Source organism: Podarcis raffonei, chromosome 5 (assembly GCF_027172205.1).
Source record: "Podarcis raffonei isolate rPodRaf1 chromosome 5, rPodRaf1.pri, whole genome shotgun sequence".
NCBI classification, from domain to species: domain Eukaryota; kingdom Metazoa; phylum Chordata; class Lepidosauria; order Squamata; family Lacertidae; genus Podarcis; species Podarcis raffonei.
Window position 1 is genome coordinate 102,014,676 of NC_070606.1, and position 26,585 is coordinate 102,041,260.

General features: G+C 45.6%; 1 protein-coding gene across 11 annotated transcripts in view; it reads left to right on the top strand.

Moving 5' to 3' along the window:
* Positions 1-707: 707 nt before the first annotated feature.
* Positions 708-26,585, top strand: part of DLG1 (discs large MAGUK scaffold protein 1) — an 84,006-nt gene continuing 58,128 nt past the window's right edge. For 10 of the 11 annotated variants that reach the window (XM_053390915.1, XM_053390917.1, XM_053390920.1 and 7 more), the window contains exons 1-4: positions 708-748; positions 1,032-1,156; positions 2,909-3,082; positions 22,813-22,983. In XM_053390915.1, the coding sequence (XP_053246890.1) occupies positions 730-748; positions 1,032-1,156; positions 2,909-3,082; positions 22,813-22,983 (489 nt within the window). In that variant the 5' untranslated portion in view covers positions 708-729. The remainder of the gene's footprint in view (positions 749-1,031; positions 1,157-2,908; positions 3,083-22,812; positions 22,984-26,585) is intronic. The other variant, XM_053390927.1, reaches the window with a different exon arrangement.

Genomic DNA, 26,585 nt, shown 5'->3' on the forward strand with positions numbered 1-26,585 from the left:
GCAGCAGCAGCATTCTCTGCCCCATGTGGCGGAGGGAGGCCCATGGCTGAGCTGACCAGGGGCGGAGACGGGCCTTTCCGAGTCCCAGCTCCAGCTCGGCGCCCCTGGGCCCGGCCTGCTTCAAAGGCGTCAGGCGGGGAGGACAAGAGGGGACTGGGGAAATGGAGGGACTCTTCCCTCTCAGCAGCTTCGGCGGGACAAGGGACCTCCAGCTGCTCCTTGGGCGCCCCGAGGCGGGAAGAGTCGGAACGGGCTGGCGGCCAAGAGGTTTCCCAAAGACACTCGAAGGGCTGGCTGCCTCGGCCCGGGGGCCCGTCCAGCCTCCGCCCGCTGAGGACTAGCGCCTTGGGAAGCCCTCCCTGGGCGGGACGAGGCGCCTCTCTCCGGAGAGCGGCTGGGTGGGCGGGGCTCCGTCCGGCCGCCTCTCACCTGTCCCGCCCCGCCCGTAGGTAGCTGGCGGCGGCGCGGATTGGCGGGCGGGCGCGGGAGGGGGCGTGTCCGCCCCGCCCTCCGCCTCCGCCGGCCAGGCCCGCGACGCCATCTTGCCTGGAAAGTTTGGAATTTCGGAGCGGCCCCCCCGGAGGGAGCGCGGAGGCGGCGGGGCGAAGGCGGCGGAGCGGGGCCGCGGGAGGGAGGGCGGGCGGGCGGAGGAGCCCCCTCAGCGCCCGGGCGGCCGCCCGGCGGGGGAGCAGGGCCGGCGTGGAGGGCGAGGCGCAGGCGGGCCCCGCCATGCCCGTCCGCAAGCAAGGTGAGGCGCCGGGGGAAGAAGGGCGGGAGCGCGCGCCCGGCAGCCCCTCCGCCTCCTCCGGGAAAGTTTTCCTCGGCGGCGCCCGGGGCAGCCGGGCGGAGGCGGGAGGGCGGCGGGCAGCCCCGGCCCGGCCGAGGAGGAGCCGCCGCTCGGGAGCCTCTGAGCGCGTGCAGAGCGCGGTCCGCCCGGGCGGCAGCGAGGGAGTCGCCGGGCGGCGGCTGGGCGGGGAGGGCCGGGTGGGCGGAGGAGGCGCCCTGTGCAGCCACGATGCCCCCTTTTGCAGACACGCAGCGCGCCCTGCGCCTTCTGGAGGACTACCGCGCCAAGCTGAGCCGGGCGGACGAGAGGCAGCTGCGGAGCTCCGTGGAGAGAGTCATCGGCATCTTCCAGAGCAGCCTCTTCCAGGCGCTCATAGGCGAGTATCGGGCAGCTGGGGAGGGAAGGCGGCTCCTGGACCCGCTGGGACACCATACAGCGCTCGACGCTCATTGAAACGGAATTGCATTTGCTGTCCTACTTCTTCTGCAGCGCGTTCACTCAGTTTGGCAAGTTCCTGTGTCTAGACAAACTTGGCTACCTCTCTACTTGCCCCTGAGCAAGTTTAAAAGGCACACTTTCCACTTTCTGTATCTCCAGTTGGAAAACTTTCACTACCATTTAGCCAACTCCTAATCCACAAAGGGCCTCTCCTCTTAATCCATGATTGCTAAGTTTACTCAAAGGTCTTTGAAGAAGTATCTTGTAAAAAAAAATTAAAAGTCAAAGTACACAATGTCAGTCAGATCACCTCTGTCTGCCTCCCTGTTGATGCTCTTGGAGAGCATAGTTTGTGAGACAGACTTTTTCCTTGCAGAAGCCTGTTGCTTCTGCTTCATAGAATAGAATCATAGAATGGTAGAGTTGGAAGGGACCCCCAGAGGCATCTAGTCCCACCTCCTGCAATGCAGGAATCTCAGCTAAAACATCCATGACAGTTGGCCACCCAACCTCGGCTTAAAAACCTCCAAGGAAGGTGAGTCCACAACCTCTTGCCATTGTTAAAGAGCACCCGCCCTGTGGAACGCCCTCCCATCAGATGTGAAGGAAATAAACAACTATCTGACCCTGTTTAGGGAAGATTTAATGTTTGATGTTTTATCGTGTTTTTAATATTCCGTTGGGAGCTGCTCAGAGTGGCCGGGGCAACCAAGTCAGATGCGCGACAAGAAATAATAATAAAATAATTATTAATATTAATGTTAAGTGTCAGAAAGCTCTTCCTGATGTTTAGTTGGAATCTCCTTTCTTGTAACTTGAAACCATTGGTTTGAGTCCTGCACTCAAGAGCAAGACAAAACCATCTTGTTCCCTCCTCCATATGACAGCCCTTGAAATATTTCCTCTCAGTCTCCTCTTTTCCAGGCTAAACATACCCAGCTCCTTCAACTGCTCCCTATAAAGCTTGGTTTCCAGACCCTTGATCATCTTGGTCGCCCTCCTCTGCACACATTCCAGCTTGTCAGCATCCTTCTTAAATTGTGGTGCCCAGAACTGGACATTGGACTCCAGGTGGGGTCTGACCCAGGTGGAACAGAGTGGGACTATTACTTCTCTTGATCTGGACACTCAACTTCTGTTGATGCAGCCTAGAATAGCGTTAACATTTTTTGCTGTTGCATCACACTGTTGACTCACGTTACGCTTGTGGTCTACCCCTGGATCCTTTTCACATGACAACTGATAAGCCAGGTGTCCCCTATCTTGTGTTTTCAGTCATTCGTGTTACACTGGCTGCTTTCCAGTCCTCAGGTGTGGAGGCTGATCTCAGTTAATTTTTTCTGTTAGAAGCTTAGCAATTTCACATTTCTTTTCCATGGGAACTCTCAGGTAGATGCTAGAAAGCCTGGAATGGTTTTCTCATTCTAAGAGTTTACTGCCCCCCCATCTTGTATAATTGGCTGTATATCCTAAAGTTGTGCTTTCTTTACAGGCTTTGTAAGTTCTGCCACTGACAGTTAGCATGTCTGTGCCATGTGGTGCTGGTGTTTTTGCTCACAAGATGCTCCCTTATTCTGATGGAGATCTGATTATAAATTGAAGGTGGAAGGAAGATCAAGTAGAAAGCAACAACTGCATACAGTATCTCTTCTGAAAATCAAGTGCTGAACCATATTTTCTCACTCTCCAGATATTCAAGAATTTTATGAAGTGACTTTACTTGACAATCCCAAAAGTGTTGATCGCTCAAAGCAGATTGAATTTGTACAGCCTGTGAATACATGGGACTTCTCCAGCCTTCCAAGCACAACAGTGACTTCTGAAACACTGCCAAGCAGCCTTAGCCCAGCCACAGAGGTATGACTTAAAAATGTTTGCTCTGGCTCTTGAGCCAATGGGATGGCCATTCTTAGATCTAGATCTCCTGTACAGACATGTGGTCAGTTTGACAGTAAATCAAAGAGTGATGGTTGCCAGCTTGTATCCTTGTGTGGCAGGGAATCTGCAGTATTTTTCTGTTTGGACAATGAACTGGAAACACCAGAGTTGGAAATGGGGGTCAGGTAGGGTGTGCCCACCCCCCCTCACTTCTTCCAAGTTGTACAGTCTTCCTGTTTCTCCATATAGAAGTCATTGAAGAATGAACAATTGTGTCTCAGTGACTAGAAATATGTGGGGAACCCAGGCTTATGAAGCTTGCTAGTTGGTGGAATTTGAGGAATGTTGCTGTCCTTCAGTTTAATCAACCTACAAAACTCTCTGAGTTTTTGTGGCATCAAGAGATAACAGTATGTAATAGTTGTTTGTTCCAGTGGAAATGTCCACAAGAGTACCTTGTCATCTGTTGCTCCACTGAGGTTATGGAGGGATGTGGAATGTTCTCTGTGTTGCCAAAGGTGGAAGTGAGCAATCTGGAAAGAAGTTGTAAAACAAAGGCACATACATTTTTGGATTTTATTGTTTGCAGTGAAGGCTTACTGTGCCATCCGGTCTCTCTCAGTTTTGTTCTTGGGCAACAGCATGTCTTCATTATCCAGCCTGCTTCTGTTTCACATTGGAGTAGGATTGACTCTCAGATGATGCTTAAGAATGTTTAACACCTTCAAGTTGAGATATTCACCTGACGTTATATGTGATAAAATTGATCAAACTGAGGGTCTCTCCAGCTTAGCATTCTGTTTTGCCCCTCAGAATGATCCAAGGGAGAGTCTACCCCTTCTGAGATGCCTAGTTTGTTTGATTCTGTCTCCTCTTTGATGTAGGAAGTGACAGCCCCCATGATCTTTCAAGACCTTCTTAGAGAGGCAGCTGGTTCCTGCTGCACGTTCTTTTTTTAAAAAAAATAATATTTATTAAAGTTTTAAGGGTTACAAAAAGAAAAAGTAAAAAACATCCTTTTAAACAAAAAACAATACCACACATCACAATAAATAAAGAAAAAAGGATGAGATACAAAAAAAGAGAAAACAGAAAAATAAAATCCATTAAACAAAAAAAACAAAGAAAAATACAACAAATCTTCCCATTACTTATCTTTCATTAGCTTATTTCCTTGACCTCCTCACACCTCCCTTTTTTGTATTCTAATTTGATTATCTATCTCAGCAAATCCTTTCCATCTTTTCAAATTTTAGTCCTGTAATTTATCTTAGTATAATGTAGCTTTACTTTGCCTCCTTTCACCAATTAACAGTCAGTTTTTCCCAAATCCTTTGTATCATTTCTGCTAAAGCCACATAACATCATTCCAACATCCTTCTAACATTCATTAATTTTACAATGTTTCTGTAAATAGTCTTTAAATTTCTTCCAATCTTCCTCCACCGACTCTTCTCCCTGTTCTCGGATTCTGCCAGTCATTTCCGCCAGTTCCATGTAGTCCATCACCTTCATCTGCCATTCTTCCCGGGTGGGTAGATCTTGTGTCTTCCAGTACTTTGCAATAAGTATTCTTGCTGCTGTTGTAGCATACATAAAGAAAGTTCTATCCTTCTTTAACACCAATTGGCCGACCATGCCCAGGAGAAAGGCCTCTGGTTTTTTCAAAAAGGTATATTTAAATACCCTTTTCATTTCATTATAGATCATCTCCCAGAAAGTCTTAATCCTTGGGCATGTCCACCAAAGGTGAAAGAATGTACCTTCAGTCTCTTTACATTTCCAACATTTATTATCGGGCAAATGGTAGATTTCTGCAAGCTTGACTGGTGTCATGTACCACCTGTAGATCATTTTCATTATATTCTCTCTTAAGGCATTACATGCCGTGAACTTCATACCTGTGGTCCATAACTGTTCCCAGTCAGCCATCATAATATTGTGTCCAACATCTTGTGCCCATTTAATCATAGCAGATTTCACCATTTAATCCTGAGTATTCCATTTCAACAGCAAGTTATACATTCTTGACAAGTTCTTAATTTTAGGATCTAGCAGTTCTGTTTCCAATTTTGATTTTTCCACCTGGAAGCCAATTTTTTTGTCCAAGTTATATCCCTCCATTATCTGATAATAATGAAGCCAATCTCGCACTCTATTTTTTAATTTTTCAAAACTCTGCAATTTTAATCTGTCTCCCTCTTTTTCCAAAATTTCCCAATATTTCGGCCATTTGGCCTCCATATTGAGCTTTTTCTGAGCCTTCGCTTCCATTGGTGACAACCACCTTGGGGTTTTATTTTCAAGCAAGTCCTTATATCTTATCCAAACACTAAACAGTGCTTTTCTGACAATATGGTTTTAAACGCTTTATGTGCTTTGACCTTATCATACCACAAATATACATGCCACCCAAAAACATTGTTAAAGCCTTCTAGATCCAACACGTCAGTGTTCTCAAGAAGCATCCATTCTCTCAGTCAGCAAAAAGCGGCTGATTCATAATAAAGTTTAAAGTCTGGCAGGGCAAATCCACCTCTTTCTTTAGCATCAGTTAATATCTTGAATTTTATTCGAGGCTTCTTGCCCTGCCAGACAAATCTAGAGATATCTCTCTGCCACTTCTTGAAACACTCCATTTTATCCAAAATTTGCAATGTTTGAAACAAAAACAGCATCCTTGGCAATACATTCATCTTTATCGCAGCAATTCGGCCTAGCAATGATAGCTTCAGGTTTGACCATATTTCTAAATCCTTTTTCACTTCCTTCCAACATTTTTATCCTTAAATAAATTCACATTCTTAGCAGTCATGTTAACCCCTAGGTATTTCACTTTCTTAACCAGTGTTAGTCCTGTCTCCTTCTGAAACCTTTCTCTCTCCGTCACTGTTAAATTTTTCTCTAAAACCTTAGTTTTCATCTTATTCAACTTAAATCCTGCTACTTGTCCAAATTCTTGGATCAGTTCCAGTACTCTTTTGGTACTAGATTCTGGCTCCTGTAATGTCAATACCAAATCATCAGCAAATGCTTTCAGTTTGTACTGTTTAGCTCCAACTTGTATACCTTTAACCGTTTGGTCCCTTCTAATCATGTTTAAAAGAACCTCCAGGAGGTTCCTGCTGCACGTTCCTTGCGCCTAGTCCTACCCTATCCCTGCTTGGATGGTCAGGTGTGCTTTGCCTTTAGGATGTAGGATTCCTCCTGAACTAGCCCCTGGTGGCTTTCTTCTAGGGGTCAGCTTAAAAGCTGCTCTTCCACGTTTTTGATATTAACTTCCAGTTTGATTTTAACTTCAATTTCAAGTAAAATCATCCCCTTTTGTACATCCTGGTTTGCCCCCAAATGTTTCTCAGCACAGAGGAACCCAGGATACCTCCTCCCTCCTCCACTGCAGCATCCATACAGTGGGACCTTGGTTCTCAAACTTAATCCGTTCCGGAAGTCCGTTCCAAAACCAAAGCATTCCAAAACCAAGGCGCGTTTTCACATAGAAAGTAATGCAAAATGGATTAATCCGTTCCAGACTTTTAAAAACAACCCCAAAAACTGCAATTTAACATGAATTTTGCTATCTAACAAGACCACTGATCCATAAAATGAAAGCAATAAACAATGTACTTCAGTCAATCAATCAATCAATCAATCAGCTGAACTAGCTTCCACACAGTCACAAAAACAAAACAAAAAGAGCTGCAAAAACAGACAGACCTCAGTGTAACAATCAAAACAGAAGCGTAACACTCAAAACTGAGCATGTTTGGCTTCCGATAAAAGTTCGCGCCCTGGAACACTTACTTCCGGGTTAATAATAATAATAATAATAATAATAATAATAATAATTTATTATTTGTACCCCGCCCATCTGGCTGGGTTTCCCCAGCCACTCTGGGTAGCTTCCAACAAAGATGAAAGATACACTAAAATGTCACATATTAAAAACTTCCCTGAACAGGGCTGCCTTCAGATGTCTTCTGAATGTCAGGTAGATGTTTATTGCTTTGACATCTGATGGGAGGGCGTTCCACAGGGCGGGCGCCACTACCGAGTGTTTGGGTTCCAAGTTGTTTGGGTACCAAGGCGTTTGAGAACCCAAGGTACAGGAAAGGATTTTCTGAAATACTTAATTGAACTAGAATACAAAAAAGGGAGGTGTGAGGAGGTCAGGGAAACAAGTAAATGAAAGATAAGACATGGAAAGATGGAAATGTTTTTAATTGTTTATACTTTTCTGTATTTTGTATTTTCTGCTCTCTTTTTTATTTTTATTTTTTCCTCTTTCCTTTTCTTTTTCTCATTTTTGTAACTTTTTTGAAACTCTAATAAATATTATTTTTAAAAAAAGAGAACCAAGGTACATGGATATCCCTTAACTCTGCTTATCCTTCTGGCTGTACATGCAAAATACCTTGGAGGTACCATATTCCAACGTTCTACCTAGCAACCTAAATTTTGCTTCCAGGACCACACCGTGACTTATCTATCCCTAATGTACTGCGGCTGCAGGCCTGAGTGCTGGCCTGTCACAAATCCAGAGGCATATGCTCGGCATGTGAGCATGCTGTGCTTCATCCTCCAAGAGTTCCTTCTGAGGAATCATTCCCTTCCTTTCCTGAGAACCTCCATCTCTGTGACGGCAGAAGAGCTGTCATCCTGGGAGTGGCATGTTGCTACCACGTCCTTGGGGGCCTCATCCTCAAATCTGTCCAGCCCTTCTCAATTTCTCCAGCTGAAGAAACTTGTACCTGGAGGACCAAGAGCTCACTGCACTTGGCACACGCCCATGACTTCTGTTCAGCTGTCATGCATGCAACACTCTGTCATGCAAGACGCATAATGTGTTTTTGTGCGTCATTTTCACTAATATCAGCATTTGTCTTGTTGTTGTTTAGTCGTTTGGTCGTGTCCGACTCTTCGTGACCCCATGGACCAGAGCACGCCAGGCATTTCTGTCCTCCACTGCCTCCCGCAGTTTGATCAAACTCATGCTGGTAGCTTCAAGAACACCACCCAACTATCTCATGATCTGTCGTCCCCTTCTCCTTGTGCCCTCCATCTTTCCCAACATCAGGGTCTTTTCCAGGAAGTCTTCTCTTCTCATGAGGTGGCCAAAGTATTGGAGCCTCAGCTTCACGATCTGTCCTTCCAGTGAGCACTTAGGGCTGATTTCCTTAAGAATGGATACGTTTGATCTTCTTGCAGTCCATGGGACTCTCAAGAGTCTCCTCCAGCACCATAATTTAAAAGCATCAATTCTTCGGCGATCAGCCTTCTTTATGGTCCAGCTCTCACTTCCATACATCACTACTGGGAAAACCATAGCTTTAACTATACGGACCTTTGTTGGCAAGGTGATGTCTCTACTTTTTAAGATGCTGCCTAGGTTTGTCATTGCTTTTCTCCCAAGAAGCAGGCGTCTTTTAATTTCATGACTGCTGTCACCATCTGCAGTGATCATGGAGCCCAAGAAAGTAAAATCTCTTACTGCCTCCATTTCTTCCCCTTCTATTTGCCAGGAGGTGATGGGACCAGTGGCCATGATCTTCGTTTTTTTGATGTTGAGCTTCAGACCATATTTTGCGCTCTCCTCTTTCACCCTCAATAAAAGGTTCTTTAATTCCTCCTCACTTTCTGCCATCAAGGTTGTGTCATCTGCATATCTCAGGTTGTTGATATTTCTTCCGGCAATATTAATTCTGGCTTGGGATTCATCCAGCCCAGCCTTTCGCATGATGAATTCTGCATATAAGTTAAATAAGCAGGGAGACAAAATACAGCCTTGTCGTACTCCTTTCCCAATTTTGAACCAATCAGTTGTTCCATATCCAGTTCTAACTGTAGCTTCTTGTCCCACATAGAGATTTCTCAGGAGACAGATGAGGTGATCAGGCACTCCCATTTCTTTAAGAACTTGCCATAGTTTGCCGTGGTCGACACAGTCAAAGGCTTTTGCATAGTCAATGAAGCAGAAGTAGATGTCTTTCTGGAACTCTCTAGCTTCCTCCATAATCCAGCGCATGTTTGCAATTTGGTCTCTGGTTCCTCTGCCTCTTCTAAATCCAGCTTGCACTTCTGGGAGTTCTCGGTCCACATACTGCTTGAGCCTTCCTTGTAGAATTTTAAGCATAACCTTGCTAGCGTGTGAAATGAGTGCAATTGTGCGGTAGTTGGAGCACTCTTTGGCACTGCCCTTCTTTGGGACTGGGATGTAGACTGATCTTCTCCAATCTTCTGGCCACTGCTGAGTTTTCCAAACTTGCTGGCATATTGAGTGTAGCACTTTAACAGCACCATCTTTTCAAATTTTACATAGTTCAGCTGGAATACCATCACTTACACTGGCCTTGTTATTTGCAGTGCTTTCTAAGGCCCATTTGACTTCACTTTCCAGGATGTCTGGCTCAAGGTCAGCAACCACACTACTTGGGGTATACGAGACATCCATTTTTTTATGGTATAATTCCTCTGTGTATTCTTGCCACCTCTTCTTGATGTCTTCTGCTTCTGTTAGGTCCTTACCACTTTTGTCCTTTATTATGGTAATCTTTGTACGAAATGTTCCTTTCATATTTCCGATTTTCTTGAACAGATCTCTAGTGTTTACTTAATAATAATAATAATAATAATAATAATAATAATTCTGGAATCATTTGGACATAGGCAGAAGTTGTCTTAGGCAGAGACAAACCGCTAGTCGGTCTTGCTCAATACTGATTCTCAGTCCTGCTGCCTGAACCCTTTGGATTGGGAAGAAATAGGGGTCTTTCGTGTGCCAGCAGGTGCTGCCTTTGAGCCACACCCTGTGAAATCTGGTACATTCAAGACGGGCAAGTGCTAAAAATAGTTAAAATCAAGCTTTGTTGTTTGTCTTCCTAAGCTCTGTTTTCACTTCCCACCCCTTCAGAAATTCTACATGGAATATTCCATCTGTTATTTTATTGACTCCAGATGCTGAAATTGTTTAATGGGGGAAACCTTTGCATGTAACTGTAGCTTTCATTCGCTGGAATGCTTCGTTGGGGAGGGAGAGAATTTTTTTTATTCAGCGGTTTATTCAAAATATGTTTAATTAAATACAGCTTTGAATCTCATCCATCAAGCCATCTTTAGAACAGGGAGCACTGGAGCAAACTGCATGAAGAAGCAGGTTAATTGTAAACCTCAGGAATAATTTGGAGCACGTTGGAAAAGCCCCCTTCCTCTACAGTTGTTTGTTTCTAGGGAGCTTTTCTCATTTCCCAACGTGTTTCTGCCTATTGGCTTCTTTCTTCCTTGGCTGCATCCTGCGAAACGTCTTGATGCTTTGACCCCCCTTTCTTTCTTCCCCCCTCTTCCCCCCTTATTCCCCCCCCCCCAGTTTTCAGTAAACAACCACAGGCCAAATAATGGACTTAAAGTAAGCTAACTGGCTGTGTGGAGCAATGGACTGCCTTTGCATTGTAACCACCAAGGTAAGAGACGGAGTTTCAGCAGGGCTGGTGGCTATGTTTGTGGGAAGCTGTATGTTAACTTCCATGCTTTGCAACTTTTTGTAGGGAGAATTTCATTTCAAGCCAGTCACTCAGCCTCCTCTGGGATATCTTAGCTTGCTTAGCAGGACACAAAACGAGTGCATGTAAATGGATGTATTTTCTCTTCAACTTAATACTTTATGGTATTGAATGCATACAAATGCTAGCATTTTCTTGCTGCTTTGCTTGAACTCTCAGAATAGAACTCATATGCTAGTTTTACATAACCTTTAATCTTCCCTTTTTAATGGTTATCTTAATCTGAGGAAGCTTTATTGGGATTCCATTTTTAAATGTCCTGTGACACAAAGGTTCCATGTTGTCCAGGGGCATCTTGGCTGTGCTGATGCTGGCCAGTGCTTTACAATGGTCAGTCTTCCTCATCTCTTGCAAATGGCCAAGCGTCCTGACTTGGGGAAGCGGAATGGGGGTCCCGCAAAAGGTGGGCTGAGAGAGGACTGGCGTGCTCTGTACTATTGAAGACCTTTTTCTTCCTGTGAGACGCTTAAAAGCCCATCCCCACCCCCGTAATTCTGCCTTCAGCAAGCACAGTCATTGGAATGAAATGAAAACTACTTCATCAAGTCTGCATGTGAGAATAGAATCTGACAACTTTTAATGAGAGTATCTTGGCAGTTTACAGGTGATGGCCTTTTAGAGCAATAGATGTGAAAGCCTCTGAATTTTTCTTATGGTAGGAAAATGAATGCAGCCTTTGATACCTACTCTCTGTTTGCGCAAATGTCGTCTTCAAAGGGTTTTGCCTTGATGGCTGAAACAGATGAAGTCTCGTCTTTTGCCTGACAGTTTTATCTTAGAGTTCTGTTTTGAGCTCAGGGAATGTCTAAGTGAGTGTTGCATTTGTGTTGGATCCAGGCTTGATGTCATTAAGATAACTGGCATTGCACATTTAGAGTGTCAGTCCCTGAGTAGGAAAACTTCTCTGGACCTTCCAAGCTCTGAGCTTTAATAGTGAACCTTCCAAGAGGTTTTGGCTTCATTCTGTATAGCAGGGTGCTGTTCTGGGGTTTAGCAACTTGTCTCAAGCAGTGTGAGCTGGTGCCGTGCAGAATGAAGCGTTCAGGTCATGTATTATTTATTTTAAGAAATGTATAACCCATCGTTTAATAAAATTGCAACATTTCAAAACAGTCAAGAAAATTAAAAACATGCAAAAGAAAAGCATATAAAATATACTGAAAATAGATTATGGTGTTCCTTTTTTAATTTTCACACTTTTGAAACAACAAAACTTCACAGGTAATCATAATATTAACCATAAATTTAACATCTGGGGCACTAAAAATACCATCTGTTCTAAGAAGATTACAAATAAGTGGTTTAATCACATCAGTTCAATCTCTGTATTACTCAAAGTAATCAGTTGTTCAGTATGCTACAAAAGGATTCTGTATGTTTTAAAATTACATTTCCTTAACTTATTTTGTCTCGCATGTGTGTGTGTGTTGTGGTTTTCAGCATATTGCACCCTGTTCTTGGAACATGAATCTTCCATTTAGATATTTTTAATATTGGTGAGGAGCAGATTTTTTTTTTAGCTGTCAGTGATACCTCACTATTATAATACCAGTATAATCATGTAGAAGGAATCTAATGTTCAGATTGCCTTCCCTTATCAATATCCCTATGTTTTATCACATTCTGTTATAAACACCTGAAGCAAATGAAAAGCCTTGATTAGTAATAGGGCAGCCTTGCATTTTTGTAGCTCTTCCTGATGTCTTAGCGATAGTGAGCCTGAGACAGAGAAAACCCGCTGGAAAGTAATTTGTCTATTGATTACAACGGGCCTAATGTAACAGTTGGGAGCTACTGTTATCATTAGTATTATAACTGCTTATTACCTGTCCTTCACTGTAAGGTCCCAGGGCAGGTTATAACATTAAAACACAGTATTCAAAACAGTTTTACACAACTTAACAATCACAGTAATAAGGTGGGTAATAGACATTTCATTTGTCGAATGCCAGGGTAAAGAGGTGTGTCTTCAGCATTCTTCAGAAGCCAAATAATGTAGGTGTCAGACATGCCTTTTATTGTGAGTTGTGGCAGTTTCTTTGCCATATAATATTAACTTGCATTTTTGCCGCGATGACTGTAGCTGGTATAAAGACTGGTAGTCTCCAAAGCAGAAGCGTCTTTCAAAATCTTGATGATCAAGAAACAGCACCTCCCCTCCCCTACTATACCGTCAGTATTTTATAATTGTTTTCAACACCTCTACTTCTGAAGTATGACATCTTATACCTTTGCTAACATTTACACATCTTGAAGCTAAAGTTTATAACTAGATCCTGGCCACCATTGTTTAATATAAATAATACTTAAAACAACTCAAATACAGAAGGGAGGTGGTTTCTTGGGGACTGTAGGATACCAACCGCATAACTAACGCTTAAGTCAAATTCCATCTGTTAGACCTTTGGGGAAAGAGAATGTGCTTTGCAGGTACAGTCCCAGGTTTGATCCCCAAATTCAGTGGAAATGAATTCTTATTTTTTATATATATCGTTTCCTTCTAAATGGTTACACATTTGTACAATTGCAATGCTTACGTGTGCACAGTATCTTTGCAATGGAAGGAGGTTTGGAGAAACCCAGAGCAAGTCAACCACTGCACTGTCTGTGGCCTCCTGAGGCCCCACCAGGTCCAATGGCCACCATCCACCACCGGCTTAAAGGCCTAGCCCACCAATTCAGGAGTTTTAGGGCATAAATTTGTGATAAAATGTCTGCATTCTTCCACTATTGTAGTTTTGTTCTATTTACTTTGCAATGTAAGTTTTTATTCATTTATAAGGTACCCTAACAAAGGACTTATGGAGAAAGCTAGAGAGTTCCAGAAAGACATCTACTTCTGCTTCATTGACTATGCAAAAGCCTTTGACTGTGTCGACCACGGCAAACTATGGCAAGTTCTTAAAGAAATGGGAGTGCCTGATCACCTCATCTGTCTCCTAAGAAATCTCTATGTGGGACAAGAAGCTACAGTTAGAACTGGATATGAAACAACTGATTGGTTCAAAATTGGGAAAGGAGTACGACAAGGCTGTATATTGTCTCCCTGTTTATTTAACTTATATGCAGAATTCATCATGCGAAAGGCTGGGCTGGATGAATCCCAAACTGGAATTAAGATTGCCGGAAGAAATATCAATCACCTCAGATATGCAGATGACACAACCTTGATGGCAGAAAGTGAGGAGGAATTAAAGAACCTTTTATTGAGGGTGAAAGAGGAGAGCGCAAAATATGGTCTGAAGCTCAACATCAAAAAAACGAAGATCATGGCCACTGGTCCCATCACCTCCTGGCAAATAGAAGGGGAAGAAATGGAGGCAGTGAGAGATTTTACTTTCTTGGGCTCCATGATCACTGCAGATGGTGACAGCAGTCACGAAATTAAAAGACGCCTGCTCCTTGGGAGAAAGGCGATGGCAAACCTAGACAACATCTTAAAAAGCAGAGACATCACCTTGCCAACAAAGGTCCGTATAGTTAAAGCTATGGTTTTCCCAGTAGTGATGTATGGAAGTGAGCGCTGGACCATAAAGAAGGCTGATCGCCGAAGAATTGATGCTTTTGAATTATGGTGCTGGAGGAGACTCTTGAGAGTCCCATGGACTGCAAGAAGATCAAACGTATCCATTCTTAAGGAAATCAGCCCTGAGTGCTCACTGGAAGGACAGATCGTGAAGCTGAGGCTCCAATACTTTGGCCACCTCATGAGAAGAGAAGACTCCCTGGAGAAGACCCTGATGTTGGGAAAGATGGAGGGCACAAGGAGAAGGGGACGACAGAGGATGAGATGGTTGGGTGGTGTTCTTGAAGCTACCAGCATGAGTTTGATCAAACTGCGGGAGGCAGTGGAGGACAGAAGTGCCTGGCGTGCTCTGGTCCATGGGGTCACGAAGAGTCGGACACGACTAAATGACTAAACAACAACAAGACAAATGCTGATATTAGTGAAAATGAGACACAAAAACACATTATGCGTCTTGCATGACAGTGTTGCATGCATGACAGCTGAACAGAAGTCATGGGCATGTGCCAAGTGCAGTGAGCTCTTGGTCCTCCAGGTACAAGTTTCTTCAGCTGGAGAAATTGAGAAGGGCTGGACAGATTTGAGGATGAGGCCCCCAAGGACGTGGTAGCAACATGCCACTCCCAGGATGACAGCTCTTCTGCCGTCACAGAGATGGAGGTTCTCAGGAAAGGAAGGGAATGATTCCTCAGAAGGAACTCTTGGAGGATGAAGCACAGCATGCTCACATGCCGAGCATATGCCTCTGGATTTGTGACCTGCCAACAACAACAACAACAAAGGACAGTGTGTATTTATTGTGTAAATATGCTGAAAAGTGCCTACCTTTGGTTAAGATGGTTTTGTTTTCTGCATTGCAGAAAGGTGGACTCGATGTGACCTGGGGGGGGGGGGGCTTCCTCCCACCTCTGCCATTCTGTGTGTCAGGGAAGAGACCAGTCCTGACCCTGTGATTCTGTGATTCTATGGTTCTGGAGTGTGTTCAGGAACAGAGAAGACATGCTGCCCTCTGCTGCTGGCCAAAGTCATTTCTTGTTCTGACATCCACTGTGAGGAAAATGAAAGGGTTGGATGTGTTGCATCCATTTTGAGCAATGGGAAGAAAGGAATTGTGGGCCCTTTGCAATAGCAGTTTGCAGGTGGCTGATTGTCTGTGGAAGGCAGAAGAGGAGCTGTGAGCATCCTCACTGTGTCTGGATGAGATTATTGCAATAATATGATCACTTTCTCTCATGTGTGCTCAGAAATATCAGGGCAGGAAAGCATCTAGATATAATAAATAAGGACGAAAACTTTCACAGGTTTATAAACATCTTCTATTTATGCCAAACTTTTGTATTCGTAATGTTGAAAACTTTGTAGCCCTTTGTTGTGACTTTGCAACCTTTTTCATCTTGAGTCTCTTCTACGTACCTAGAGAGACCTAAAGTGTCATGCTGGCCCCAGAATTGCTTCCATAATCTTTTGTAAGCCTATTCCAGCTTTATTGATTTCAAACCTATATTAGCCACTCTTCAGCTGGAGCGCTCAGCTGTTCACAAAGTATAATATTAAAAAAAACACAGCAAATAGCTAATTACAACAGATGGAACAATCAGAATTAAAACCAAATAGAATGAAAAGGCCTGGATTTCAGCTGATGCTGAGAAGAAAATGAAGAGGGTGCCGCCACTGAACCTCTTTTAAGAAGGGAATTCCAAAAATGGGGCGCTCCCCCCAAAGCCTCTCCTGCTGCAGCTGCCGCCTGCATCTTCTCTCCCCTTGAGGCTGATCCTGCTGGAGGGAGCCGACAACCTTAAACCATCCGGCACAAGCCCCCAGTTCCTTATAACCAGATGTCACAGAATCAGACGTGTACTTCAGGGCTTTAGCATATTGTCACTGTTGATTATTATTCACTTTCCATGAATTAAACGGGCCTCTTTTCCTGTGAGACAAATTCTACTTGTATATGCATTTTCTGTTTCTAAAGCTGGCTTTAGAGATGTATTGTGGACCATGGTTTCCTGTGAACCGTATATGTTTCTAGTATAGGCAATATCAGTCCGGCAGAGTTCCATGTACAGTGGTACCTCAGGTTACAGACACTTCAGGTTACAGACCCCATTAACCCAGAAATAGTACCTCGGGTTAAGAACTTTGCTTCAGAATGTGAACAGAAATCACGCAGTGGCAGCAGGAGGTCCCATTAGTTAAAGTGGTACCTGAGGTTAAGAACAGACCTCCGGAACGAATTAAGTTCTTAACCCGAGGTACCACTGTATTGGCTGCTTTGATTTCAATTAGAAAAGATGGCAAAATCATCTATGCATTGGTATTCTACTGGTTTGAATGATTGTGAGCAAGTCCTTTGGACAAGCGGATGTTTGCAAGGCAGCCATTGACTTGCCTTGCTGAAGTGGGAGTCTTTGCCCCTTGTATTGTTAGGCAAGACAACCTCTTAATGTGCCTCAAATGCATTCTCTGGGTGTGCCTGGCGGGGTGGGTCCTGAGGCATCATCCAAGAAAATGGCCTGAGAGCTTGTGATTCCCCACCCCCAACACTGTATGGACCCAAGGACCGCATCCTGCTCCTTTTATGCCCTTTGCCCAGGTTGGCTAAATCTTGGAGAGCCTGTCTGACTGTTATGTTATTTTAGAAAGCAGGCCTTTGCAGAATAGGTATGGATGTACTCAAATGGAAACACACCAGGCATTTGGAAAAAAGATCTGCAGTGTTCCTATTTTGAGGGCAATTAGTCTAAATCATTTATTCTGAAACCACGTGGAATGATCCGCCTGCGGTGTTTGTGAAAATGATACGCACATTAACTGCCAGTTGTTGTGTACTGGATGTGGCCCTCCAGTCCATCACTTGGCTTCCAAGGTGTTCCTGAAGCTGAAGAGGTTCCCTGTCGGAGAGAGAAGGAATCACATGCAGTTCAGGTGTAAGCCCCTGGTCCTCTCCCCCCTCTTCTGTGTGTGTACCTGGCTAGGAGGGCTGCCTGAGCCCAAGTAAAATAACTGGTCCTGAAATAAAACAGCCATGCTTGGACCAAATAAGTGCTGCCAGTGCACTTTAGGCTAAAAAAGCCTCCTGGGGGAGGAGCGCAAAAGAACTAAACTAGCCCCTCAAAGCTGGCCCAAACTATTCTGAGAAGTTAGCAGTGTAGTGGGATTGAACTTCTGCCTGTTTTTACCCTTTCCACGGCCACACCGTCCTTGGGAGGGTTGTGTCTGTTTTCTAGACTTGGTGATCGGAGGGGCAGGGGGGGCACCACATTGCCTTGCACTGGCTGCTTCCCTTTGTTTTTGTTCCAAAGCAGTGCGAGCAGGGAGCCTGCATCAAAAGTGCTGATAGATGGCCCCCCCTTAGGCGGCAGCATAACGGTCAGATGAACGGTCAGCTCTGCCAGTTCCAGGTCTAAGTGCAAGAGCTTATTGTTTGAGGTGACAGATGAAACAATAAATCCTCTCTCCTGCAATTTCTTTAAGGCAGCAGTGAATATTGCTTTTGGATTGCCCTTTTATTTCAAATCCTTATCTAGTCTCAGCAATAAATCCTGCTCCCCAAAGCCATTGTCCAGCCCTGCGAAACTGGCTGTAAGGCAGGATAGATTTAACAGGACCCTCCAGTGCTAATAACTCTTATTGCAGTCTGTGGGCTGGAAATGAAGGCACAGTGGTGAGAAGGGAAGCCCCTTTTATTCTGATGGGAATGTCTGGGTGATTCATGGCTGCCCACATTGATGTCAGCTTTTCATTCCTGGTGCTGATTCACTGTGAAGCATTCCACATATGCAGGCTGCAATAATTAACATTGTTCTTTGCTACCCACTAACACGGCTGCCCCTCCGTTGCCCTGCCATTGCAATGAAACCTCTGCTGATACCCGATGTCTCCATTCACCAATGGAAATGGGCTCCAAGAGAGACAGCTTCAGGATGCCCCATATATTGGTTGGCTGTTCCAGGTTCAAGCCCTCCCTGCCTTCCAGGTAGACAGAAGTAACAGGACCAGGAAATGAGCAGCGAGTGGCTGGATATTTTGAAGTTGGCTGCATTTACTTGGATTTCCAAGTTCCTGCTACATCCTGAAATGTGCTTGCTGGAGCTTCTCTCTCTCTGGCGTGTGCTTGTGTGCCCCCTGCGATGATGGGTCGGTTGCTGCAGCGTTTTGCCCCTCCCCCTCAGCATCTGGCATCAACGGAGCAGTGGCTGCAGCCAGATGAGCCGCTTTTATCCTTATGGAGGAGGTAGCGGAGCTTACTTTGCCTGCAGCAGGTGGAACTGCCTCATCCCCTTCTCTCCCTCCCTTCCTGCTCCCCTCCCTGGAGAGTTTTGGCCAAGAGGATTCCAAAAGGGAGCCCTTGCAGAGTTCTCTTCATGCTGATGCCTTTTCTCTAACTGAAGAGGGAGCCACCCTCTTGGAAAGGGACACATGGACCTCTTCAGCTCGATCCCACAGGCGGTGGGGACTTCTGCCACGAGAAATAATTCCGTGCTGTTTTTCTGTCTCAGCTTTCTGTTGAGAGGATCATGGACTCACACGTCCAAGGCAGGCAGCAAGCCCTTCTTTCCAAAAGCATTCTTCTAGAATCTCGGTTGCTGAATGATGGAGGTGTCCTGGGTCTGAAAAGATGTCTCCTAGCACAAAAAACGTGGATTGCTTTTCTCCAGTGCTGTGCCACTGCAAAGTAGCATGCAGCAACAACACTGTCTCTTTAATGTTTGGATGCAAGGTGGGTCCGAACGGGGTTTCTGGCAAACCTCTGGCACATCTAAATAAATTAGCAGCATCTCCTTGTTAATGGGATCTGTAGCAATAGAATTATGCCATGGGATGGGATTAAGTCATATGCTTTTGGTGACGTGCTGGGGGCAGGCAGGCAGCGGCGATCTCTGCTCGGTCTGTGTGCCTTGTGGAAGAGGGATATTGCACACGCACCCTCTGCAGGAGAACAATTAAAAGGCAGAGTAGAAAAACCTCGGGGGAAGGCTGAAGCACTGCCCTGGCAAAGCACGGCATGTTTTTGTAGTTACCGTTTTTACTTTGTAATATTCATACCCTGTTCTTTTGTTTATTGAGCTCCTGGGGTGGCTTATAGTAATAAAAAGGTTTCTACAGCAGGAAGTAGCTCTATTAATTGCCATCTTAAATGTTTTGCTCCTGCTTTATTCTGTGGCTATCAAGGGTTCTGTCTGTTGGAATGGAAGCCTCCTGAGGTCCCTGGGGGGAACACCTGAGGGCTTTGGGGGCTGAGTTGACAAACTGTGATGGAGCAGTGAAGGGGGCATAGCGACCTTTAATGCAGAGCATCCATTTGGATTGACTTGATGGCTTTTCTTTCTTCCCTCCTTTTTAAAAAAGTGAAATGCATGTTATTACCCAGTATTTGGGGGTTTCCTCATAACAATGTGGGTTGAGATAGCCCAGGCTGCAATTGGTTTCCATCCCATGTTGCAGATACTTTAGAGAGAGAAGAGCTGAAGCATGCATTTTGCCTCTGAGAGGATCTTCAGGCAAGTTCAGTTGACCCAGCCAGGGTTCTTGAGGACTGACTTGCAACTGAAACGTTGCAGGGAAAGTGCAATGACTGGGTTGGCACTGGGAGGGAAATGGGGGAGAGGGTTGCAGGAAGGCAATAAAGAGTTTTCAGGCAGCTGCCTCACAGCTGCCCCTCTTGGGGAATGGCAAAAATGCTCAGCTCCATTTTTAAAATATCTTCTTGTTGGGTGCATGTTTCATGTGAAATCTCAGCAGTTTGTAGATTAGCTCTTCCAACTTCCAGTGTGGCCTGCAAGTACCCAGTGCTAGGCGGACCCTTTAATTTAGTGGCTGAATAGACAGTCCCTTCACAGAGAGGTGTGTCTGGCACCTTTGTTGTGTAACTTTTGTTATATGCTGAAGATGCACCTCTTTACCCTGGCTTTTGACACCTGAGACATATTTGGACCCACCCTATGCTTTTGACCATGATTTGTTGTAACAGATTTTAATGTTGTGTTTTAAAATAGTTGTTACCTGCCCTGAGACCTTGTGGAAATTTAAACGAATAAATAGTGTGTCTGAGTGTCTGGATGGCAGCTAAGACTTTCCCTACGACTCAGGCTGTGTTTTGCATGCTGGTTGTGAGCAGAGGAGGTTTAATATGCCAGGAGAAAACTTGCCCTGGAGAGGTTATAGATGCTGCCTGCAACTTCAGATTCGTGTTTCCTTCTCTTCCCCACCAGTGATGGAACAATAACTTTGCGGGGGGCACAAGTTGAGGTTCCATGATGTTTCCCCTTCCCCATATAGGCCTGGGGTGAGGTGCAGCGCATCTCCACATTCCATTGTGGTTTCCACAAGGTTTGTCTCTGCATATGCTCCCAAGCACTCTGTGTGCGGGTGTCTTTTTCCAAAGTACCATTTTAAACTTATTGGTCCCAGAGGCCGGTGAAGCCTGGGGAGTCCCGGTGGTACTTGCAGGTATGTTTGTAGGTCCCCTCCCCCAGTTGTTTATTGCTGTTACTCCTGAAGCATATCCAGTCCATGGGAAATGATTAAAATGCTCTGTTAACGGTGCTAACGGTGGTGGTTGAAGGACCAGGCAAGCCAAACCCAAAATGGAGAAGCTTACTTAGAAGTGCTTATTTCTGGTATGCTTTTTGCACAAGCGGGCTAAGAAATAACATGCCTAGGACATGTGAGCAGTATTATAGCCTGACCTGTACCAACGCCAGCCCAACTTCAGTGTTACTCACATTTGCAGTATCCTCTGTCTTGGTAGAAAGGAAGAACCACATCTTTGGCTTCTGTTACTGGCCTAATGAAACAATGACCGACACATGGCTCCTAGCTCCAGCTGCTGTTTCTTGAGTGCCAATGGTTGTGTGCCTTTCACAGTTCTTGTGCAGAACTTCAGATATTTATTCCATCAAGGAGGAGAAAGGTCTCTTCTTCCTCCTCCTCTTGGTCTTCTTCTTTAAATAATCCCTTGGCTCCATGGTCTGATTCTTCCCTGTGACGGCTGATTTCCTCCTCCTGGCCATCTTTTGTTCTCAGAATGATTCAGACTGCTGGGCCAAAGAGGCGGGAGGGCTGCAAACTGCCATTTGCCCACTGCACTGAAACGGGTGGGTGAATGCTGGAGTTGGCAGCACTCTGTCTGCAGAGGGAGAACTGGGAGCCGCAGGGCAGAGAGAGCACTTGAATTCCCAGCGCCTGGCTCTGAACAAAAGGCAGAGCGTGGCCTTTTTGCTTGAGTGCTCAGGCAGTCTCCAACCTGAAACACACAGTAGGGATAAGCTGTGAAGTTTTTCTACACCCAAGCAGTATATACTTTTAAATGAAATTTTATGAAATAAATAAATATCCACTGGCACCCCATTCAGCCAGTGCCCCCCTGGGTAAGGTGGGATGGGTTGGCCTCTCAACACACACACACGCAAGCACCCCGCCCCTCCTCAATGATTCGATGGAAAGCCCGGGCCTGCTGGCTATGCCTAGATGGCCTTGGCGACTGGTCCACCGGGATGCCTTTTCCCAGCACCATTTGGTGCATCAGCTGCGGTCCCTTGGGTTCCAGGATGGCCTCGTGCCAGGTGTCCCACGTGAGTCACATCCTGACTCACTTTCCTCAGGGCTTGTGCTGGGTCAAGCAGGGCATCCAGGCTGTTGACCAGGGGCCTGTGGTTATGAGCCTGTTTGCTTGGCTCTTCCAGGGGACTCTGTTGGCTCCTGGCTCATTTCTGGGCACAGTTCTAAATGGTGGCTTTAGAAATGGTCGCAGATGGGTTGTCAAAGGACTTCCTCTTGGCCTGTGAACCTGCCCAGCGTCTTCAGGGACCTTCGCTTGTGGGTTGCCTTTTTCTGGAGAAAACTTCTTTTTCTCTGTGTATCTTCCTTTGTATTTCCCCTCTCCCCGCCCCGGCAGGGGAGTTCTCCTGGCATCTTGTTCACTAGCCTGTGGGCACTAGGTAAAATCTGTGTTTCTCTTGGCGTTTGGTTGTTAATGTGCTAATGGTTTGTTTTTGTCCAAGCTCTTTAGGTTATAGAACTGGTTTTCTAATGGCTAAAATGTTTATTGGCGGCTTTTGGTGTCTGCCAGGATTTATTTCTTTATTTCGCTATTTTTTGTTTTGTTTTGTATTTTGCTTGAATGTATACTTTTTATTTGACTTTATTCATTGATGCTTTATTCTGGATTGTTTTATTTGATGTTTTAATGTAGGTTGTAGGCCACTTGGAGATTTCTTTTTTAAAAGCATGAAGTGGCATAGAAATGAAATTAATAATAATAATAATAATAATAATAATAATAATAATAATAATAATTATTTACGGCATTTTCTGGGATGAGTATGTGTGTCATTTTGACTTAAGGTGTCTTGAATTCTGGTCTGCAGAAAGATGGAATTTAAATGTCATAAATAAGTAAAAACGGGTGGTTCTACATGGGGGGGGTGGAGTCTGGCAGGGACTCCGCTGCACAAGCAGAGGGGCGCAACCTTGATGCGCAACTTGGGCAGCCTGTGCTGGGACCGTTGCAGAGAAGCCAGCGCTCTCTTGTTGCCGCCTTCTTCCCCTCTTAAGGTGGGGAAGCAAGTTGTGTTGTTGAGGTTTGCCTTGTAAAATTGGTCTCCTTTTGAACCTTTTTCCTCCCCCAGAAATACCGTTCTCAAGATGACGATGACACTCCTTCGCCAGAGCACGGCTCCCCCCGGGAAACTCCCAGTGAGGCAGCAGCTCCAGAGCTTGTGCATGTTTCTGAGAAGAGCCTCTCTCAAGTTGAGAGCGTCCATGGATTTGTGTCCCACTCTCACATTTCGCCAGTCAAGGTAGGAGGCGTGCACATATTTCAGAGCCTCTTTGGGTATGATGGGTCAGGTGTCTGGTGAAAAGTTGCATGCCTTCTTCTTGTTGTCAAGATTTCATGTTCATTCCAAGTCCTACCCTTATGTCTTTCTAATTGGTGGGTTCTCATCATAACATGAAGTTCTGACGTGTTATTCATTCATTTCCTACTGCATCTCTGAAGCAAGGTAACCGGTTCTTCCTGTTTGAGGAATCTAAGGTTTCACTCTCTCACAAATCATTGTTTTGATGGCTGTGTAGGATTTTGTCTGCAAATTCTTAGTCTATTTCTAGGTTATGGTATGAAAACCCGAGTATTCCTCTGTTGTAAGATTTTTTATTCAGTTGAGTTTAGGGTTGAGAGCAGGGTTTCCCAACAATGTGCGAAATTAGCCAGGTGTCAGGGGCATTTTACAACTGGCTATCAGCTACTTACGAGTAAGTGAAGATGCCTGGGTACCAGGATGGCGCCTGACATTTCCACTATCTGAAGGTTCATGCCTGGGGATCAGTGGATCTGGACTGTTTTCACATACTAATACCCCATCCTGTAGAAATCCATTTGTTATCTTTTATCTGCACAATCAGAATGAAAGCAAAATGCTTTTTCTGTGCAGCCTGAGCAGGAACAGTGAATGGCTTACATCTTATTGTTGTCACTTGCCTTCACTTATCCCACCCCACAGTTTCTCTGATAATAATATGTGACCTTAAAAGAGGGGTGCTCAGAACAACACACACAGGAACTGGACTGCTGGCAAATTTTGAGCCTGCACTGACCTGGCATTGACCTTTTGTATCATGGTGGCAGCAGTGGGAGTGGCGTGGGTTTCTGAGATTCAGGAGTTCCTGCTCAGCACAAGGTTGCCTTGGGTGGTGAGTTCTGGGCAGTGGGTTCAAGAGGGCTGTGGAGAAGCTGCCAGTGGGGCTGGAGGACAGCTGTGAGAAGGGTGGGACCCTGAAGCAGTTCTTTCAGTACTAGGGAGCAGCAGCTGGTGGGCTGTTTTTGAAAAGCGGAATGGCTCATGGGCTGGGATGGAAGGACCATGATGAACCGGACAAGAAGAGTCCTTGTTTAAACAACAGAAAGGTGGATGTTGGATGGTGTAAAAGCAGTTCAGGAGAGGGGAGGCTGCCGTGGGAGGTTGTGGTGCAGCTGGCACAGTCCAGATGGTGTGCTGGGAGGCTGGGCATGAACTCCTCAGGTCATCCTCCCCCAACATGCTGCCCTCCAGCTGCAACTGGTCTGCAACTCCCATCATCCCTGAACATTGACGGTGGTGGGTGGGACTGATGGGAGTTGTAGTTCACCAACCGGGTCGGGGAAGGCCGCCTTAGGAAAGCAGCTGTACCCTCAGCCCCATCCCTATTGCTACCACCTGCAGAATAGGGTTGCTTCTGTCAAGCTGCTTCATAAGAATGCATGTGAAGTATGTTGAATGATGCATCATGCAAAATTCTTCGTGGGCTTTGGACACACCCAGTGTTTGAAACTCCCGTTGTTCTAGGTGCATTTTGTGACAGGGAATTTCATTAGGGTGAGCAGTTTCTGAGCTCTGGGTGCAAATACTGTGCCTAAGATTTCAATTCAAAACGGTAGAATGGAAGGAAAGGAGGACCCTTTTCTGCCTCCCCACTTCCAGCTACTCTCTGAAGACTGGAGAAGAGACCCTCTTAAGAATATTAAGGAGGGGGGCACACAAAGGACTAGACCATGTGAAAAATGAACATAATATTTTAGCTGCAGTTCATTCATTTTCAGCTTTGTATTCTTGTTATAAAAAAGCGTGACTAGACATTCCGGTGTTGTGCCTATAACCTTGGTTTAAGGTGCCCTTTAGCTCCTGGCTTTCCTCTCTCTCTTTCTAACCCTGCACACATCGGGGCCTGAGGTGTGCTAAAGGAGAGGCTGAATGAGTTATTTGCCTCTGCCATCCTCACAGTGAGATGGCAGATAGGTGGGCCTGGACTCACTTTGACAGGAAGGGGGCTTGAAGAACTGAGGCAGATAGCAGTGTCAGGCAGGGAAGACGGGAAGCTGGTGTCAGAACTTGGAAGTAGCCCACAGCAGTCAATGGCAGATGCCTCCTGGCCTTTCCTTCTCCCCAGCCCTGCCTTGAAACACACCCTCATGCCAGCCTCTTCTTACCTGGACCAGCCCAGGGGAGGATGGGAATTGGCAGAGCAGGTCTCCCAGCTCCAGAAAGACAGGAAGAAGCAGCCTGCTCAGGGATTCGGAGGGTGGGGGCAGCTGCCTCACCTGCCTGCCTGCCTTCCTCTGCTAGGGGCAGAATCCTCAGGGACCCTGGAAGCGGCTTAATGCAATGGAATGTAGACTGTGGGCCTGCAGAGACTGGCTGGCTGGCTGAGGAATTCAAACTCTGCTCTGTGGTGGTTGTCCCTCTGAACAGAAATCTTTGACGGTGCATTTGCTTTTGTAATGGCCTCTAGGTGGAGATGTTGCAAAGGAAGACCTTGGCCACAGGCCTCTCAGGTTATCCAAATACTGTTTTGGCTGCATTCACATGACCATTGATTCCATTCTCATGGCCTTCCCCAACTGTTGATTTCCATGTTAGGTTTGAGTTTACACACAATGTAACAGCCACTTCCAGAACTATAGTGGAATATAGTGGAACATAAGGAAACAAATGCTAAACTTGCTCTATTATTTGTAAACAGTTTTTTTCTGGAAGCAAAAGTGAGCACTAAGCTTGCACTGCACTACGATAGTTTGAGAAGTGGCTTTTACGTTGTGTGAAAACTGAAATATAATGTGGACTTAACAGTTAAGGAAAAGTCATGAAAACGAAGTAAACTGGCAGGTGAATGCAGCCTTGTTTGTTTGTTCAGTTTCATTCCTACCTTTCATCTACGTAGTCCCAGGATTTGATACATAATAAAACTAAAACATACAATAAACATCAGGCAGCAGTGGTGCCATCCGTATGCTGATAATACTCAGCACAGTTTCTGTGACATCTGTGGTGTGGCCAGGGAGACGCGCCTGGACTCTGTGGTGGGCTGGATGAGGGCCGGCAAACTGAAGTGGGATTTTGACTAGGCTGGAGGTGCTCTTGTGGGTGGGTGGGTGGTTCTTGGGCCTGGGAATGAGAGAATCTGCCTGGAAGGGGCACCCATGTGCCCTGGGGCTGCTTCCAGAGCCGTCACGGCTGGAGGCTTGGTTGCAGCCATTCCTATGTCTGGAGCTAGTAAGAGATGAATGGGTAGGCAGAGGAGGTCTAGCGAGGCAGAGGCTGGAGACATGTCCCCCAGTGCCACTCTGAGACCAGCTGCCCTGCGCCTCCCAGGCCACACAGACAACTGATCCAGAAGCAGACTATGATCTAGGGCAGTGCTTCCCAATTGTTGGTCCACGTAACCCACCCGGGGGTGTGTGGCACCATACACGTAACAAAAACTACCATAGAGAGATCAAAATTTAAAAAAGTAGAGGGTCCATGGCTTGACCTTTGAAAAACAGAGAGTCTACAATACTTAGCTAATTGGGAACCAGCTGATCTATGGTGATCTGTCATGTCTATGATGATGAGCTCCCCGGTATGAAGTGCGTGCACTACAAGCA